General features: G+C 47.5%; 1 protein-coding gene across 2 annotated transcripts; it reads right to left on the reverse strand.

Annotated features, from left to right (window-relative positions):
- Window positions 1–323: 323 nt before the first annotated feature.
- On the reverse strand, window positions 324–14,342 carry Aqp7 (aquaporin 7). Of its 2 annotated transcripts, XM_048363271.1 has the most exons (8): window positions 13,336–14,342; window positions 12,615–12,665; window positions 9,798–9,903; window positions 3,174–3,300; window positions 2,646–2,783; window positions 1,583–1,701; window positions 1,187–1,404; window positions 324–1,061 (listed from the first exon to the last, which is right to left on the reverse strand). In XM_048363271.1, exons 2-8 carry the CDS (start codon window positions 12,638–12,640, stop codon window positions 794–796), a joined length of 1,002 nt encoding a protein of 333 aa, XP_048219228.1. In that variant the 5' UTR covers window positions 12,641–12,665; window positions 13,336–14,342; the 3' UTR covers window positions 324–793. The 2 variants fall into 2 exon arrangements, with proteins under 2 accessions (XP_048219228.1, XP_048219166.1); XM_048363209.1 differs by lacking the exons at window positions 12,615–12,665; window positions 13,336–14,342 and having other exon boundaries at window positions 9,798–10,298.
- Window positions 14,343–18,860: the final 4,518 nt, after the last annotated feature.

Raw genomic sequence — 18,860 nt, forward strand, 5'->3', positions numbered from 1 at the left:
ACAACCAAGCAAGAAAAGTCCATGAAACATCTCCAATTAACTCACAAAAAAGCCAGTAGTGGAGCTGTGGTGCAGGTAGTAGAGCACTAGCCTTGAGCACAATAGTTGAGACAGCACCCAGGTCCAGAACTCAAAGCCCAGAACCAGCACCAAGGAAAAACTATAAAGAATTGCCTTGTTACATCCTCCCTCCCAATGCTGGACTTCATCCTTCATGTGCCAGAGCTCCAGTGTCAGGAGAGAGGAACAAGAGCCTGCCCCTTAAAAGTTCCATCCATACCCAGTGTTCCTATGGGGATGAAATGAATTCAGGGAACGTGGTGGAAAAAGTATTAATCTTTTATGTATAAAGCACAGATACAGTACACAAACAGATTACAGTATATAGGTAGTATTAATATGAGTAATTAACAAAAAAAAAAAAAGCTGCTGAGGAGGCACCGATTGGGAAGGAAGGTTGAGACATTCTGATCTAAATGCATGGGCTTTGCCTGCTCCTAAAAACCTCAAGTTGTCCCCCAAACTGGCCCCCACCAGCTCTCGCTCAACCCCCCCAATCCCCTATGCCTGAAAGAAAGCCATTCTGTGTGAATTTTAATCAGAGAACCCCCAAGTTTGCTCTCCCACATTCTACATTCTAGCCTGCTAAGAAAGACCCAAAAGAATAATCCTGGAGCTCCTGGAAGAACTCCAGAGGGAAGCCTGCCCCGGGAAGCCCTTAAGAAGTGAGGGTGCTGGTGTGGGACTAGGCTTGCTTTATTAGAGTAGGGTTGAGATAAAAAATCCTCTCTCCTTAGAAACGTTCTGTAAGCCTGGGGCTGCTTAAGGGCTGGGCAGGCTGGACTGAAGCAGAGTTCACAGAGACAGGGGTAAGAGTAGGCTTGCATGGCCTGCCCTTGGGCACTATGGTTATCTTGTGGTCTTCATATGACACAGAATTCTCCATTTTCGGGGGTTCTTGTGAGCTGTCACAGCCAGTGAAGATCAAGTACACGATGCCACCTAGGTAAGCACCCAGGGGCGGTGCCACCACTGGCACCCACCACCAGTTATCCCCAGCACTGCAGACAAAAAAGAGGATGATGCTCAGGATTGCCTTCATGTCCATCTGAGGCCACCTTCTCCCTCCATCTGCCTCAGGGGACTCATAGAGAGTTTCAGAAATGGAGCCCCGCCAGAGCAGTACCTGAACACTTGTGTTCCCCAGCCGGCCATGAAAGTGAAGAAGCGGGGAGGCAGATCCCGGGAAGGGTTGATAGCGTATCCTGTGTTCATGCCTAGGGACACCCCAATGAGGCAAATGAGGATCCCAATTACCAGGGCCTCTGTCCCTGAAAGTGCTGGATTGTTCTTCTTGTCTGTGATGGCGAAGAGACACAGCTGGAGCATCCCCGTCAGGAACACCTGAGGAACAGAGGCCATGGCAGAGCGCAGAGGCCCTGGCCTGGCCACGGGGCCTTGGCAGGGCTCCAAGCCCAGATGTTTTGGCAGAGGCATATCTTGGTACACTCCTCGTCCAAATTGCTCTTGTCCTCTCTGTCGTGAGGATATTTGGGAAGGGGCCCCTCCCTGAGCTACTCACCTCATCCAGGAAGCCCCGCCACAATGTCATGTGGCCAGGAAGGTAGGTGGCAAAAATGCCCGCTGTGGCTTTAGGGCCGCTCACTGTCAGCAGCCCACCTGAGAAGTCTTGAATGGCCGCTGTGGAGATAAAGAGTGACCTCAACCACTAGATTCCCACCAGTTTTCTTTTCTTTTAAATTCAGGGCCTGGGCTGGGAGTGTGGCTTAGTGGCAGAGTGCTTGCCTAGCATTCACAAAGCCCTGGGCCCGATTCCTCAGTCCCACATACACAGAAAAGGCTGGAAGTGGTGCTGTGGCTCAAGTGGAAGAGTGCTAGCCTTGGGCAAAAGAAGCTCAGGGACAGTGCCCAGGCCCTGAGTTCAAGCCCCAGGACTGGAAAAAATAAATTAATAAATTCAGGGCCTGGCATCTGCTCCATAGGCCCTCTACCACTCAAACCACACTCATAGTCTTCTTTTAAAGTAGTTATTTTTTAAGATAGAATCCTGAGTATTTGCCCAAACCTATCTGGACCGCCATCTCCCTACCTCTGCTTCCCTTATGACTAGGGTCACAGTTGTGCATCAACTTGCCTAGCTTATTGAGATAGGGGTCTTGATGACTTTTGCCAGAGCTTAACCTTCAGCAATCCTCTTCTTGATCTCCCCCTACATAGTTGATATTAGGAATGTTGAGTCTCTGTGATCAGACTCTACTAGACATTTTTTACAGACTAGGGTACCAGGAGTTCATCTGCTAGCCAGATACCAGTGGGTCATGCCTTTAATCCTAGCTACTCAGGAGGCTGAGATCTAGGACCAAGGTTTGAAGCCAGCCCAGGCAGAAAAATTCAAAATTCTCCAATTAACCAGCAAAAAGCCAGAAGTGGGTCTGGGGTTCAAGTGGTAGAGTACCACCTTTGAACAAAAAAGCTAAAGGACAGTGCCCAGACTCTGAATTCAAGCCCCAGGCCTAGTATGTGTGCATGCACGTGTACACACACACACACACAAACACACACACACAATCTGATTCACTCATATTTCAGAGGAAGAGACTTGAGGTTGGAGGCAGAAAACTCACTGTAGAAAAGCATGTAGATGGAGGCAGAGGCCATGAAGGAGCCCAGGAACTGGCCCAGCACATACACAGGGAATTTCTTCCAGGGCACACGGCCCAGTGCACAGCTGGTGAAGGTCACAGCTGCATTCATGTGAGCCCCTGTTGTTGTGAGGGGCAGGTTTTAATGTGGGAACAAAAACGGAAGTGAACAACAAAATAAATAACATTGAAAGCAACAGTACTAACTGCTAGTGTTTATGGAGTATTGGCTGTGTGACAAGAACACTCTTACAATGACTTTAGGGACCCACCTTCAGTTTAACCCCTCCACCCAAGAAAAGTGAGGGACAGAGAAGGTAAAAGTATTTCTTAAGATGACCCAGCCAGTGAAAGCAGAGGGGGAGAGGGCCCAGGGCATGTCCGGGGAAGCGTGGTCACTAATGAGGCCCTGGCTGGGTCAGAGAAAGGGGCTATCTGCAAGTGGGCACAAAACAACCCATCAAGAAATACCTTACGGTGCCTAGTCAGGTAAGGATTGGGCTCACTCACCAGAGATGCCGCCTGCCATGTGTATTCCCATGGTGACTCCAAAGCCAAAACCCAAGTTGATACCAAGGTAGCTCCCTTGTTTTTGGTTTGTTAGAACACTATGAGCCACAGAGCCAAGGCCAAACACCTGCAAGGGAGGACTTCTGAAGGGTCTGCCCGCCCAGCAGCCATACCCTCAGAGGAGAGCTCCCCACCACATCCATTCCTTCAGCCTCCCTGGTGTTGCCCTTAAAGTCCTTCTACCATTTCCTCATTCTCCAGAGCCTTCTCTCTGATGCCCTCATGGAGACTTTTCAGACCTGACCCAGTGAGAGCTGATGGTGAGTATAAAAACATCCAGGGCCTGGGTGCAGTGACTCATACTTGTCATCCTAGCTACTCAAGAGGCTGAGATTGAGGGGATCAAAACTTGAAGCCAGTATGAGCAAAAAGGAAGATCTCCCCATCTCAGTTAATAGAGGTGGGTGTGGCAGAGTGCACTGGACATCCCAGGTACAGAGACAGTGCAAATTGGGAGGCCCACAGTCCACACTGCCCAGACAAGAAAAGCAACACTCTGCCTGGAAAATAAGCATAAAAGAGCTTGGGGTATAGTACAGTATAAGTAGTAGAGTACCTGTCTTGTAAGTGGGTGGCCCTGAGTTCAAATTCCAGTGGCACACACACACAAAAAAAGGTTCTATTTATGCAGAATCAGAGATCTTTATGACATTTCCAGGTACCTTGATCCTAAAAGAGGTGAAGTTGGAGAGTAGAGATAGGGCTTCAAGAAGGAGGTTCCTGGGGTAGAATGCACAATTCAGGGAATCTCACACTACAGGCTAGGCTCTAGGAAACTCCTTTTGTTCATTCGTTTGTTCTTCCTTTCTTTTTCTTTCTCCCTTCTTTCCTCCCTTCCTTCCTTCCTTTCTTCCTTCCTTCCTTTCTTCCTTCCTTCCATCTTTCCTTCCTTTCCTTTCTTCCTTCCTTCCTTCCTTCTTGCCAGTCCTGGGGCTTGAACTGAGGGCCTGGGCACTGTACATGAGCTGCTTTTGCTCAAGACTAGCACTCTACCACTTGAGCCACAGTGCCACTTCCAGCTTTCTGTTTATGTGATACTGAGGAATCGAATCCAGGGCTTCATGCAAACTAGGCAAGCACTCTACCACTAAGCCACATTCCCAGCCCCTGAAGAAAATTTCTGATAGCATTTGTGTATGTGTGGTATGTAGTGTGGTGTAGTAGTGTGTGTGTGTATGTGTACCTGCCACTACTGGGGCTTAAATTCAGGGCCTAGGTACTGTCTCTTAGCTTTTTCATTTGAGGTTGGTGCTCTACCTCTTGAATCACATTTGCATCCATTTCCAGCTTTTTAGTGGTTAGTTGAAGAAAAGAATCTCACAGATTTTCTGCCTAGCTCAGCCTCTGAGTAGCCAAGAGACAGGCATGAGTCACAGGCAGGGCTTCTGATAACACTTTTTTTTTTTTTTTTTTTTTGCCAGTCGTGGGCCTTGGACTCAGGGCCTGAGCACTGTCCCTGGCTTCTTTTTGCTCAAGGCTAGCACTCTGCCACTTGAGTCACAGCACCACTTCTGGCCATTTTCTGTATATGTGGTGCTGGGGAATCGAACCCAGGGCTTCAAGTATACGAGGCAAGCACTCTTGCCACTAGGCCATATCCCCAGCCCCTGATAACACTTCTTAAGGATGCACTATTTTTCTCTGCATTTGACAGACCTGAAGTTTACAATGGCTTCTCCAAGGTCCCACAGCCTTTAACATAATGAGACAGGGCTGAATCCAGGCAGTCATTCATGCTAGATGGCCTCAAAGCAAACACTGCCATGTGTGCCATCGTGTCAGCACTTTATTTATTTTTGACAATGCTAGAGATCTAATCGAGGATCTTGCTCTTGAAAAGGAAATGTTCCATCACAAAGCTACATACACTCCAGCAGATGAGAGAGTTGAAAGGTGCCAGGGGAGACACCACTTGGAGAATTTTCCTGAAGACACAGAGAGAGTAACAAATGAAGAGCTCACAGGGTAAAAAGAGGGATGTTTTATTTTGTGTTGTTTTCAATGAAGGGACTCTGGTATGCTTATAGGCTGAGACTGAGGCAGGATAAGGATAGAGAGAGAGAAAAGAACAGAGCATGGTCACTGGAGTGGGCTGGGCGAGAGTAGGCCGGTGCAGATAATGGAAAGGTCCTCTATGTTTGGAGGCATCTCTGAAGCGTGCGGAGGAGAGGACAGAAATTGATGGATGGGGATGGAGTGGGGGTAAGGCAGGGCAGACTGACAGGCTCAGGATAGAGGAAGGAAAGAAGAGGGTATAAGACCTGACGACCCCCTTACCCTTCCCACCTTATTCAAAAAAATCATTTGCTGAAAGAAATGAATTAAGAATGAACCCCACCAGGCACCCCCGTGGTTCACGCCTGTAATTCTAGCTACTCAGGGGGCTGAGATCCAAGGATTGCGGTTCAAAGCCAGCCAGGGCAGGAAAGTCCCTAAGACTCTTATCTTCAATTAATTAACCACCCGGAAATCATGGCTGTGGCTCTCAAGGCTCTCAGCCTTGAGCTGAAGAGCTCAGGGACAGGGCTCAGGCCCAGAGTTCAAGCTCCAAGACAAAAAAAAAAAAAAATGAACACCACATGATCCTGCATGCACCTGCTCCACAGTGAATTGGGTTTAATCTGGATAACTAGATTGTTCATTTTGTACCAATACTAGGACTTGAAGTCAGGGTCTTAAGCTCTTGTGTGGCTTTTCTGTTCAAGGCTGGCACTCTACCATTTGAGCCACACCTCCACTTCTAGCTTTTTGGGTGGATAATTTAGATAGGAGTCTCTCGGGGATTTCTTTGCTCAGGCTGGCTTTGAACTGAGATTCTCAGATCTCAGCTTCCTGAGTAACTGAGATTACGGGCATGAGCCATTGGGGCCAGGCTTGGATAACTTGGTTTTGAAGACCTCAAGTTTCAACTTTTGAAAAAAAATGAGAAGCCCAGGCCATACTGGCCTATGTTCTACCTCTACAGCCACAGTCAGTGACAGCCATTCCCTTACCTACTCGGCAATTAACAGAAGCCCCTGGAACCTTGATTTGACTGTCTTGGCCTTTGTAGCATCTAAGTTTGCAATCTGTACCCAGTGGCTCAAGGGTACAGCTGTGTCTCCAGGGCCTTAATAACTCTAGCCACTCCTCTCCTTGGTCAGTGAATAATAGCCCAGCCCTAAGGTCTCCACAGAGTCAGGAAATCTGCTCCAAAGACAACATCTCTAGAGGTGGTAGAGTAGAACAGTCCACTTCCCTCACCCCAGCCACAATAAATGGGGCCCAAGGTCACACTAGCCTTTTGCGCAAAACCTTTACCCTGGTGATTCACTAAGCTTCCGATCAACTGAAAAAGCCTCCATTTCTTGGCTTAGGATGGTGACTAAAAATAACAACAACACAATGTCCTACATAAACTTGAACCTCAGAAAGGTTTTTCTGTTTTTGTTTTTCAGTACTAGGGATGGAACTCAGACACTCACAGGCAAACAGTGTACCACTTGAGCCACAAGACCAGCCCTTTTGTTATGTAGCTTGTTTTTTTAGGTAGTCTCTATCTAACCTTGCAAAAATGAACTCAGAGATATCATGTCTCATTCTCCCAAGTAGTCAGGATGCCAGGCATGTATTACCATGCCCAACTCACCAGGTTCTTTTTATAACCATTACTTTCTTTCAACCATCACAGAAAATCTGTGTAGCAAATGTTTTATATTTGTCTTCCACCCTACAGATGGAAGAACTGGGGCTGAGAAAGGCATTTGAACTATGCAAAGCCTGCAGGTATGGGGCTGGGAATATGGCCTAGTGGCAAGAGTGCCTGCCTCATATACATGAGGCCCTGGGTTCGATTCCCCAGCACCACATATACAGAAAATGGCCAGAAGTGGCGCTGTGGCTCAAGTGGCAAAGTGCTAGCCTTGAGCAAAAAGAAGCCAGGGACAGTGCTCAGGCCCTGAGTCCAAGCCCCAGGACTGGCAAAAAAAAAAAAAAAAAAAAACACAAAGCCTGCAGGTGAAGGCCTTAACCTCGCTGGCTAACAAGACTGGTAAGGAGGAAGGCTCTGGTGGCTCAGGAGGCTGAGATCTGACAATAGCAGTTCAAAGCCAGCCTGGTCAGGAATGTCTGCAATACTCTTATCTCCAGTTAACCACCAAAAAGCTTAAAGTAGAGTCTAAGAATGTGGCTCAAGTGATAGAGTGCTAGCCTTGAGCAAAAAGAAGCTCAGGAAAAGTTCCCAGGCCCTGAGTTCAAGACCCAGGACTGACAAAAAGAAATGCTAAAACTAGAACTATGACTCAAGTGGTAGAATGTAAAGCTTGTTGGCAGGGATGCGGGGTGGGTAGGGAAAGCAAAGGAAGGGGTGACAATGTCCAAGAAGCATAGTACTCATTCCCTGGCTTATGGAATCGTAACCCTTTTGTACAACTCCTTAATAATAACAATTTTAAAAATAATTAATTTGGGCTGGGAATGTGGCTTAATGGTAGAGTGCTTGCCTAGCATGCATGAAGCCCTGGATTCGATTCCTTAGTACCACATAAACAGAAAAAGCCGGAAGTGGCGCTGTAGCTCAAGTGGTATGGTGCTAGCCTTGAGCAAAACAAGCTCAGGGACAGTGTCCAAGTCCTGAGTTCAAAGCCCCAAACTGGAAAAAAAAAATAATAGTTTAACAAAAAAAAAAAAAGGAAAAGAGAAAAAGACAAAAAGAAGGACGGGATAAAAAGTACCAAACCAAAGACTTGTCTAACGCATACAAAACCCTGAGTTCAATCGCCAGCCCTGAAAAGGAGAGAAAGGAGAAGGGTTGGGTAGGTAATGGGCAGGTATCAAGGAGTGTCGGCAGTGCCTGCTTTCCTAAGAACTTCCCAAGGAATCACTCTTCTGCCTCCCAGGTTCCAAGGTTTAACGGCCCTCATGGGACTGGAATGTCTTGTCATAAATGAATTACTTTGTCCTGGATTAAAGTGGGACAGAAATTGGGCTGTTGTGTTCACAGCTCAGGAGCCAAAGCAGGTGAGAGAGGAGGAAAAGGAGGGGAAGAAGAGAGGCTGGGAACAACAAGGGGCCAACCATGGGATCACAGGTGTGCCAGGTCCTGGCACCTGGCCTTCTTCACACAAGTCCACCATCTGCGTTAGTGCTCACACTTATCAACAAGGAAGCTAATGTTCTGCACCATTAAGATATGTGTTGGACATTACATAGCTGGAAGACAGCACAGCCAGAGTTCAAACCTAACTCCTAAGCTTATGAAGGGTGGACTGTATGGAGTCTATGCTTCAGAATTAAGAAGACAAGCTTGGAGTCAGGGAGAAACCTGCCCAGTGAGGTCAAGATAAAAACCTTTCCGGGGCTGGGGATATAGCCTAGTGGCAAGAGTGCCTGCCTCGAATACACGAGGCCCTAGGTTCGATTCCCCAGCACCACATATACAGAAAACGGCCAGAAGCGGCGCTGTGGCTCAAGTGGCAGAGTGCTAGCCTTGAGCGGGAAGAAGCCAGGGACAGTGCTCAGGCCCTGAGTCCAAGGCCCAGGACTGGCCAAAAAATAAAAATAAATAAAAAATTAAAAAAAAAAACACCTTTCCATCACTGTGTGTGTCCTGGGGTGGGTGTCAGTCAGGTGGCTTGAACTCAGAGCCCGCGCAGTGTCCCTGAACTTATTTCCTCAAGTCTGGCACTGTACCACTTGAGCCTCACATGCACTTCTGGCCTTTTGCTGGTTAATTGGAGATAAGAGTCCAATCATCTTTCTTGCCTAGGATGTCTTCAAACAGTGATCCTCAGATCTCAGCGGTCTAAGTAGCTAGGATTACAGATGTGAGCAACAGGCACATAGCTCTCTAGATAATTTTTGTAAGTACCACCCATATTCTTACAAACTTTACCTCTCTGCTTCCAGCCCAACCCTCTTCGGGTGCCAGAGTCCTGCATTTAACTACTTTCCATCTCATCTGGTGATGACCAAAGCAACTTCTTCTCTGGCCCTGTGCTGAGCCTATACTCTAGAATGGCCCCTAGTGCTTTTTTCATGTTGGTTGCTTGAAGAATTTCTGTCTTCTGTCATCTATAAATCTTCAAATAGGCTTTTTCTTCTCCACACACCCCAATCCATCACTCCCTCCACCTCAGTCATGGCTACACCTCCTCACTGGCTCACCTGACTGCTTAGACTACACACTGTACCCTCAGTTACCTTCCAAAATCCAAATCCAACCGCATGAAATTCCCCTGTGTGGGAGCCTTCAATGTCTCCCCATTGCCCTCAGGATTAATTCTCAAAGCCTAACATTCTCTTCCACACTTCCCATCATTCCTCCTCCTCCTCCTTCTTCTTCTTGTTCTTCTTTTTTAATGCCAGTCCTGGGGCTTGAACTCAGAGTCTAGATGCAGATCATGACCTCTAACTCATAGTTGTACTCTATCCTGGCATATTATGAGCCCTTCCATCCCCAAAAAGATTTGGTGAGGAAGACCTCTCTCCTTTCCTTTGCTTCTTTCCCAGACTCAGTGCCAGGGGAAGGAATAATGTGCCCTGTGGGGTAAGGGCAATAGGGAAGGAGGAATCCCACCCACTTACCATCATGACATATGTGCTCAGAAACTCTGCCAGGAACTCTCGCACCATCTCCTTCCTCAGTACTGTTTTTATCCTTGCTAGGACAGGCCAGGAGTTCATCCTGGAGCTGGGGGTGGGTGTGAAGCAGCAGCAGTCCGAGCCCATGGACAGAAAGAACACTCAAGTCAGCCTGCTATGCGTTGGCTCTTCAGCTTATGATTGAGTTAATGAGTAACCCAGAAGCCTTGCTACCTAAGCCTTCTCCAGCCCAGAACGGCCGGGACAGCTGGGATATCTGGAGGCATCTGAGCACCACAGGGACATGGGGAGGAGCTGGGGCTGATGGTTCATCCAGGCCCCTTTCTTCTAGCCAAGACTGGACAAGTGGCACAGTGGGATGTAATTGGCAGCCAGGTGCTCACTCACACCTGTAACCCAAGCTCCCCAGGAAGCTGAGATCCAAGGATCAAGATTCAAAACCAGCCTGGGAAGGAGTCTGTGAGACTCCTATCTCCAATTAACAACCAGAAGGGGAGCGGTGGCTCAAGTGGTAGAGTGACACACACACACACACACACGCGCACGCGCGCGCGCTTCTGCTGAAAATGAAAATACACCAGCCTTGCAATCAGGTGGACATAAAAGAGAAATTTTGAGTGACTGAATGCATGAGTGAATGAGAGAATGAGAGAGAAAAGGAGGAAAGGAGGGACCAGACCTTTCATCATGGTTTATCCTCATTGCTTAGAACAGGGATAATGTGCAATAAATATTGGTTAAATGAGAACTGAAGAATCTGTTTCTTACTCTGAACTAGATCCCAAAGCTTCCCACAGTACACAGTACTGCGTTGTTAGTACTGAGTGTTGGATAGACAGATAGATGAAAAGATTAGTTTCAGGCCCCAACATCTGTGTGGAAGGAGGTCTGAGACTGAAATTTGGGAAGGTACCGTGGTCTGGAGGATAAAGAGGAAGAAGAGGGCTGGGTGCTGGTGGCTCACACCTGTAATTCTAGTTATTCAAGAGGCTGAGATCTGAGGATTGAGGTTCAAAGCTGTAGGGAGCAGGCAGCAAAGTTCATCCTGACCTCTTGCTATGTTGTTATCTCAAGGATGTGCTAGGACATGGCTTACCGGAAAGACAGGACTAATCGGAAATGCTTTACTATGTCCACAGGAGTCCATTCTTTTTTTTTTTTTTTTGCCAGTCCTGGTCTTGGACTCAGGGCCTGTCCCTGGCTTCTTTTTGCTCAAGGCTAGCACTCTGCCACTTGAGTGCCACTTCTGGCCATTTTCTGTATATGTGGTGCTGGGGAATTGAACCCAGGGCCTCATGTATACGAGGCAAGTGCTCTTGCCACTAGGCCATATCCCCAGCCAGGAGTCCATTCTTATGTTAACCAACTTCATCCTGTCTTTACTGCCATTGGATATTGCGGACTTAGAAGCCTTTTTGTGTTCTTGAACTTTAGCTATTCCCTGGTTCCTAAACTGCATATAAGCTGGAAGTTAAGAATAAACGGGGCTGCAGTCTTGAGCTACAGTCTTGAGCTGCAGACCTCCCGAACCCCGTCTTTTGTCTTTTGTCCCTTGTCTTGTATCTTTCTTTTTCTTTAATCCTTGCCCCCTCAATCAGGATTCCCTTTCGTTGCCGGCTGGCTCCGACACAAAGCCAGTGCAGGCAGAAAAGTCCCTGAAACCCTTATCTAATTACCCCACCAAGAAGGCAGAAGTGGAGCTATGGATCAAGTGGTAGAGTACCAGCCTTGAGCAAAATAGCCAAGCAAGAGCCTGACACCCTGAGTTCAAGGGCCACTATCAGCACCCAAAATAAAAAAGGAAGAAGAAAACAAATGGTGTCTCAATCAGGTAGGAACAATGACAGGAAATTTACATGTTCTAGATATTTTAGGAGAAAAACATCAAGGATGTGATCTTGACCCTTGGCTGAGCAGAGACCACAGGAAGAGGAGTAGGCTTTGGAGAAATCTATTTTCAACTGGAATCTGGGACACCAGTGGGTTTGTGGAAGCCCAGGAGGGAGGTATGGGCTAGAGACAGAAATGTCAGCAGTATACAGTGGAATCTACTTGTCCTCTGCATCCACAAGGGCACCCACAGATACCCCAGCTCACACAGAACTGGCAGTGCTTGCATAAGCAAGGACACTCACTTGTTAGGAAGCAATTAAGTCCCATGGGAAAATATAAGGCAGAGAAAGGGAACTGAGAGCACAGGGACTGGGCATGGTGTTTGATTTCCAATAAGGCAGTCATAAGCCTTGCAAAGATGGTGGCTTCTGAACAAACATGGAGGAGATAAAAGGAGTAATGCAGAAGACCACTTCAAGTAAAAAAAAAAGTCAATGAAGGACTCCACATGGGTGCAGAAAGTGAAGGAGGTTGGTGTGATTGGAGCAGGGAGGGTGAGGCTTAGGATGCGGGCTATAGAAGCAAAAGGGAGCAGATAGGTAGAGTCTTGTCAGTACAAGGACATTGGCTCATGCTTTTGCCCCCAAAAGAGTTATGCCTGAGAACTTGAGGGGTGATGAGTTCAGTTCAACTGAGTGCCACCTACACGGGGGCAGTCAAAATCCAATGACCCACTCCGATCTCCAGGTCTTTCAAGGTCCCCCTTTACCCCAGACCCCATTTAAACTGTGTTATGAGGACGAGAGACAGGTAGGAGGGACCCTTCTGGGGATCAGTGTGCTACTAGGTGGATGAAAAGGAGGGGCTCTAGGAGAACAGTTTCTGCAAGGGAGAGACTAAGTCAGAGGATGAGGTACACTGAGCCAAGAATTAAGGGGGCGGGGAGATAGAAGTCAGGTTGCTTACCGTCCCTGCCTGGTCATCTGAGCCATATTTTGTCTTTCAGATTTTTAAAGGCTGTGGAATCAAAGAGAAGTCAACTAGGAATGGGGAACACAGAACTTGACTCATTCATCAGCTCCCCTCTTCTCCAGGGGAGAAGACACTAGGCAGTGCCTGCTAATGCCACCCCTCAATCCAGCCAAGCTGGGCAGGGAGAGACCGGGAGGGTTGGGTGTGCCTCAGCCAATGAGGACAGGCCCTGGAGTCCCACCCTCCTATTTCCATGTGGGCCTCTGGAAGCCAGACCTGTGGGCCAGGCCCTTCAGAGGTCCTGCTAGCCTTCCCAAGTCTTAGCAAGCACAAACTCATATCACCAAATTCTAGGTACAGAACCCCTGATAGAGCCTCTGATGGGGAGAAAACACTCTGCTAAGCTTGACCTGCTTCCCTTTGCCTAGGACCAGTACAGCTGGTCCTCAGCTCTTTCTTCCTTCCATCCCCAGGCTCTGCTGACAATCCAGCCCAATACATCCTCCCCATCTCTGCTGCCCATAGCTGCGCCAGTCCTGCCAGCTGCTACCTTACAGGTAAGGAAACTGAGGCTAGGATAGAAAGGCAAGCCTTCAACTCCCAGCTGGGGCTTCTTTCCAAAATAAAACTCCTCCATCACCTCCTCCTCATACAAACTCCAGGCTTGGGAATCCCGAGGAGCTCATCCTGCCCCAGCTGCCTGGGCCCCACTCACGCTGTTGACATGTCCCAGCCTCTGCCTTAGGAGTTCCTTGAGGGAAGCAGGTCTTGATCTCATTCCTCCATGTGTGTCGCAGGCTCAGCTGCACCTACAGCTGAGGCTCTGCTATCTTTGTGTCCTCAGCCTGGAGCCCGCCTCTCAGCCCTCCCCAGCATGGGCCCAAGGCTATGTCCGCTCCTCCAGGGGAGAGGTCAGTAGGGAAGGGGTTTGGCCTGTGCTACTTGAGCCACATCCAGACACACGGCCCAAAATAGAATCTCTCCTCTGGCCAGTAGCATCATAGTGACCGAGTTCTAAAGCAGCTTGTGAGGTCAGAGATGGAAAGTGGGCTCTCTGAGCTTCAGGCCCAGAGGAAAGAAGGGCTGGTGCTCCAAGCCACGATTTTTGCCTGTCTTTGGATCCAAGGCCTAAGGAAGCAGAGGTCACCTACCGGGAGAGCTAAAAGAATGGAAACTAGAGGTAGAAATCTCTGGAAATCACAAGCAAATGGAAAGGTAGAGACCTTGTGTCAGTCCTCGTGGAGCCTTCCATTGAGCAGCCTTCATTCTCATCTGAGATAAGAGGGAACCCCTCTCCCCAAGCCTGTTCCTATGGGTACCCTACCTGAGGTCAGAAGGAGGAAACTTGGGCCTCGCCCTCAGGAAAATGCTTCCCTTGGGAAAGGCAAGCTCCATTGAGGAACCAAAGCTGGCCCTGTGTGAGGTTCAGGCTGAAGGCTGGCGAGCTGAATGACTGAAGTTGGGGCCAAGAGGGAGCCTGAGGAACATCTGAAGACCAAATCCTCAGAGTCACGGCCTGCTGGGTCTGAAAGGACAAGGCAGAAGTTGGAGACTTGAGCAGGTGACACTGTGCTGAGACATGTGGGAGCCATTGCTAATCTTCCAATCATGCAGAAATCTGCCAGTGGGGTGCTGGGTGACAGACAGTAAGTAAAGAGTTCATGAAGCCCGCAGCTTCTATTATATGATCTAGGATTTGGTTACTCAAAGCAGAGGTATGAGGATGAAATATTCCTCTAGAGGGCGCCAAAGACCAGGCCAGGTCTGGGATCTGCATGGCTGAAGTCTCCATTCAGGACACCCAGTTGTCTAGCTGCTCACTGCAGGAAGAGGCAGCAGTAGGCGAGGGTGCCATGCCCAGGCTTCCCAGTCAGGAACCAATTCTTGCCGCAACCCCAGAGGTTCCCCTATGCAGATCCTCAGTGGATCCAGACCCACCCTTACTACTGTCCTCAATGTACTATGTGTGTACTCAGGGTCACAGGTGAAGTAAAATCAAAAGAGAACTGGAGGGAAAATTAAAAATTGTTGCTGGGAATATGGCCTAGTGGTAAAGTGCTTGCCTCGTGTACATGAAGCCCTGGGTTCAATTCCTCAGCACCACATATATACAAAATGGCCAGAAGTGGCGCTGTGGCTCAAGTGGCAGAGCTCTAACCTTAAGCAAAAAGAAGCCAGGATCAGTGCTCAGGCTCTGAGTTCAAGACCCAGGACTGGCAAAAAAAAAAAGAGAGAGAGAGAGAGAGAGAGAGAGAGAGAGAAAGAGAGAGAGAGATGGAAAAGATGGACAGCAGTGGCTCACACCTGTAATTCTAGCTACTCAGGCGGCTTAGATCTGAGGATCACCATTTGAAGTCAGTCTAGGTAGGAAAGTCCATGACCATTTATCTCCAATAAACTACTCAAAAAAAGCCAGAAGTGGTGCTGTGGCTCAAATGGTACAGTGCTAGCCTTGAACACAAAGAGGCTCAGGGACAGCACCCAGGCCCTGAGCTCTTGACCCAGGTTAGGCAGAGAGATAGACAGAGACAGAGAGATAGAGAGATAAGTGTGGCTGGAAGGAATGTTTGCCTAGTTGACAGAAGGCTCTGAGTTCAAACACAGTACTGCCAAAAAAGAGAAAAGAGAGTGCACTGGGGGATGGGGGAGGGGAGGGAGCTGGGACAGGCATTGTGTCAGCAACTGTAATATCAGCTATTCTAGTAGTAGGAATGAAGTTTGAGGTCAGCCCAGGCCAAAAAACAAAAACAAAAAAGAAAGGAGAGAACCAACATTTGAAGCTCAATGAGGTTGTGAAAGCCTAACCTATTCTGGGAATGTAGAATACCTTGCAGAAAGCTAGAGACATGGTTTGGTGTGTTTTTTTCTTGACTTTATTTATTGACTTTATCTTGAGAGCCAAGTAGCTTCCAAAGTATTCTAAGCAAGGAGTAGAGTGAAGTCTTCTCCTTCGGATGCCCAAGGCCTTGGGCATTTAGCAGGCAACTGAGGCCTGGGAACTGGAGGAATGCCCAGCTGAAGAAGGAACAAGAACCATTAGCTCTACCACTGAGCTATGCCCATAGTACCTGAAATTCATGTTGAATTGGATATCTACTGGAGATATAGATAGATCATAGATAGATAGATAGATAGATAGATAGATAGATAGATAGATAGATAGATAGACAGTGTGTGTGCACACATACACATGGGTGCCAACACCAGAACTTGATTTCAGAACCTTGCATCCTCACTCAGCTTGCTTGTTCATGGCTGGCACTGGTCAGTTTATTGTAGATAAAGTCTCATGAATTAGTTTGCGCTGACTTTGAACTGTGATCCTCTAGATCTCAGCCTCCAGGGGAGTGAGGATTATAGGCATGAGCCACGGGCTTCCATCTGTGTTTTTACTTGTTAAGTGTAGCAACCCTCTGTGCTGAGTGACACATGCTCTGAGGGCTGCACTGACCCGGATTTGAGTCCTCCCTGAGCTCAGTCCATACTCAGCTTAGTCCCTGCCTGCCTCAGCTTCTGTTTCCCCATCTACGAAGCAGCATTGGAGGATATGAGGTCTTTTTACCCAGATATTTCTGCCCCAACAAAACTGTGTGAAGTAGTCACAGACCACTAAGTCAGAAACGAATTTGGTGGGAATGATACATTGGTTGAAAATGAATTGGTAAGATCGGTGCCCTACAGGGCCATTTTGCAGACTTGGATGTATCCTTAAGCACTGGGTCCCTCTTTTAGAAACTGTTAAGTTTCCTATTTCTGTCTGTTGTACAACTATGTCTGCTACTGAAGGTTTGGAAATCACCCAATGCCCATTGACCTCTCACTTATTACTACACTAAAAATCACAATGAGAGTTGATGATTGGGGACATTAATGTGTACCTAAGTGAAAAATTAAATATTTATAAATGCATTGGCCAAACGAGTCGAGAAGACACAACTGTGTATCACTGAACCGGAAATGGGTTATTGTTGATTTTTTTTTTTAAAGAGTACATTAGATTGCAGATCCTTTTTCCCCCTCAGGTCCTAGGGCCTGAACTCAGGCTTTAGGCACTGTCCCTAAGCTTCTTTTGCTCAAGACTAGAGCTCTACTACAGTGCCACGTTTGGCTTTTTCTGTGTAGTTTGTTGGAAATAAGAGTCTCATGTAGGGCTGGGGATATGGCTTAGTGGCAAGAGTGCTTGCCCCATATACATGAGGCCCTGGGTTCAATTCCCCAGCACCACATATATAGAAAATGGCCAGAAGTGGCGCTGTGACTCAAGTGGCAGAGTGCTAGCCTTGAGCAAAAAGAAGCCAGGGACAGTGCTCTGGCCCTGAGTCCAAGCCCCAGGACTGGCAAAAAAAAAAAAAGAGTTGCATGGACTTTCTTGCCCCGGCTGGCTTTGAATCGCAATTCTCGGATCTCAGCCTCCTGAGTAGCTACGATTACAGGCGTGAGCCACTGGTGCCCCACTTCTTTTAGTATGTGATTACCTAAAATACAAACAAGCCAGGACTGGAGGCAAAGCTCAAGTGGTAAATCCTTTTCCTACCAAGTGTATAACCCTGATTTCCAGCCCTAACCAATACTAAATAAATTACAAACAAGCCAAAAGGACCTCAAAAGAATCATGTCCAACTATACTGAAAATGAACTATGCAACATGCTAAGTAGGGATGAGAGGGGAACCCTGGGAGACAGCAAGGGAAGGGGTGACATTGTCAAAAAAGAAAGGTACTCTTTCCCTGTCCTAGGTGACCATAACCCCTCTGTATATCACCTTTATAATAACAATTAAGAAATGAAAACTAAAAAAGAATTATGGCCAGCTGGGTATTGGTGGCTTGAATTTGAAATCCTAGCTACTCAGGAAACTGGGATCTGAATATCTAGATTCAAAGCCAGCCCTAGCAGACAAATCTGAGACACTGTTATCTGCAATTAAGCAGCAAAAAGCTGGAAGTAGAATTATGGCTCAAGTGGTAGAGGGCTAGCCTTAAGCCAAAACGCTAAGGGACAGTACCCAGACCCTAAGCACAAACAAAATCCTGCTATATCTCCTGTCCATATTTTGTTCATATTTTGGCAGACATCCCAGAACCAACAAATCTACTACAAGCTTTGTCAGTACTACCAGTGATACATGAAGCCCATTCATTGAGTGCATCTTTCTCTAGCAGTTGGTTTCTAGCATCTGAAGCTTACTGCTGTCCTGTCCTGCATTCCACTGGGCAAATCCTCCATGTCGCAGAATCCCTTACTGGTAGGCCTGTAGGTTGTTCCTGACTTCAAATGTATCCAACTCTTTGTGATTATGAACAGCCTAGGGCAGACACAATTGGCTGAAGCCCAATTAAAAATAAAAATGCAAATAGACATTTTTCAAAAATCACAATGACCAAGGATACTAAAAACTTCTTTGAACTTGCCCCAAATGCTCCCAAAAAATTTGTTTTGTTTTGTTTTTGGCCAGTCCTGGAGCTTGGACTCAGGGCCTGAACACTGTCCCTGGCTTCTTTTTGCTCAAGGCTAGCACTCTACCACTTGAGCCATAGCACCACTTCTGGCCTTTTCTATATATGTGGTGCTGTGGAATTGAACCCAGGGCTTCACGTATATGAGGCAAGCACTCTACCACTAGGCCATATTCCCAGCCTGGCTCCCAAATTTTTGATGTATAAAATTTGAATCATTAAAACTAATATACCTTTTGATTACCTAAACTGCTTTTTATTCCACTGTTTTACACACATACTCTTTCAGATTCTTTATAGCCATGGAACCCATTGTGCAACATGGCAGCCTGAGGTGTAAACAAGTCAGGGCTTCGGGCTGGGGGAGGAGGTGGCGTGGGATGGGTGGGAATATTCTCTCTGGAATCACCTGAAGCTAGGAAGATTCTCTGACTTGCCAAAAATAAGACTTCCTGAGCATTATGCATACCTGTAGCCCAGCTGCCAGGAAGCTAAGGCCAGAGGATTGTCAGTTCAAAGCCAGCTTGGGCAGCACAGTGAGCCGTTGTCTCAAAAAAAGAAAGAGAGGGGGCCTGGAGAATTAGCTCAGCGGAACAGCGCCTGACTGGCGAATGCAAGGCCCCTAGTTCGGTCCTCAGGTCTGGGGGGGGAAAAAAAGCTATAAAAAGGAAGAGAGGAGGGGGAGGGGGAGGAAGGAAGGAAGGAAGGAAGGAAGGAAGGAAGGAAGAAGGAAGGAAGGAAGGAAGGAAGGAAAGAAGAAAGGAAGGAAGGAAGGAAGGTAAAA

Source organism: Perognathus longimembris, chromosome 1 (genome assembly GCF_023159225.1).
Source record: "Perognathus longimembris pacificus isolate PPM17 chromosome 1, ASM2315922v1, whole genome shotgun sequence".
NCBI lineage: Eukaryota > Metazoa > Chordata > Mammalia > Rodentia > Heteromyidae > Perognathus > Perognathus longimembris.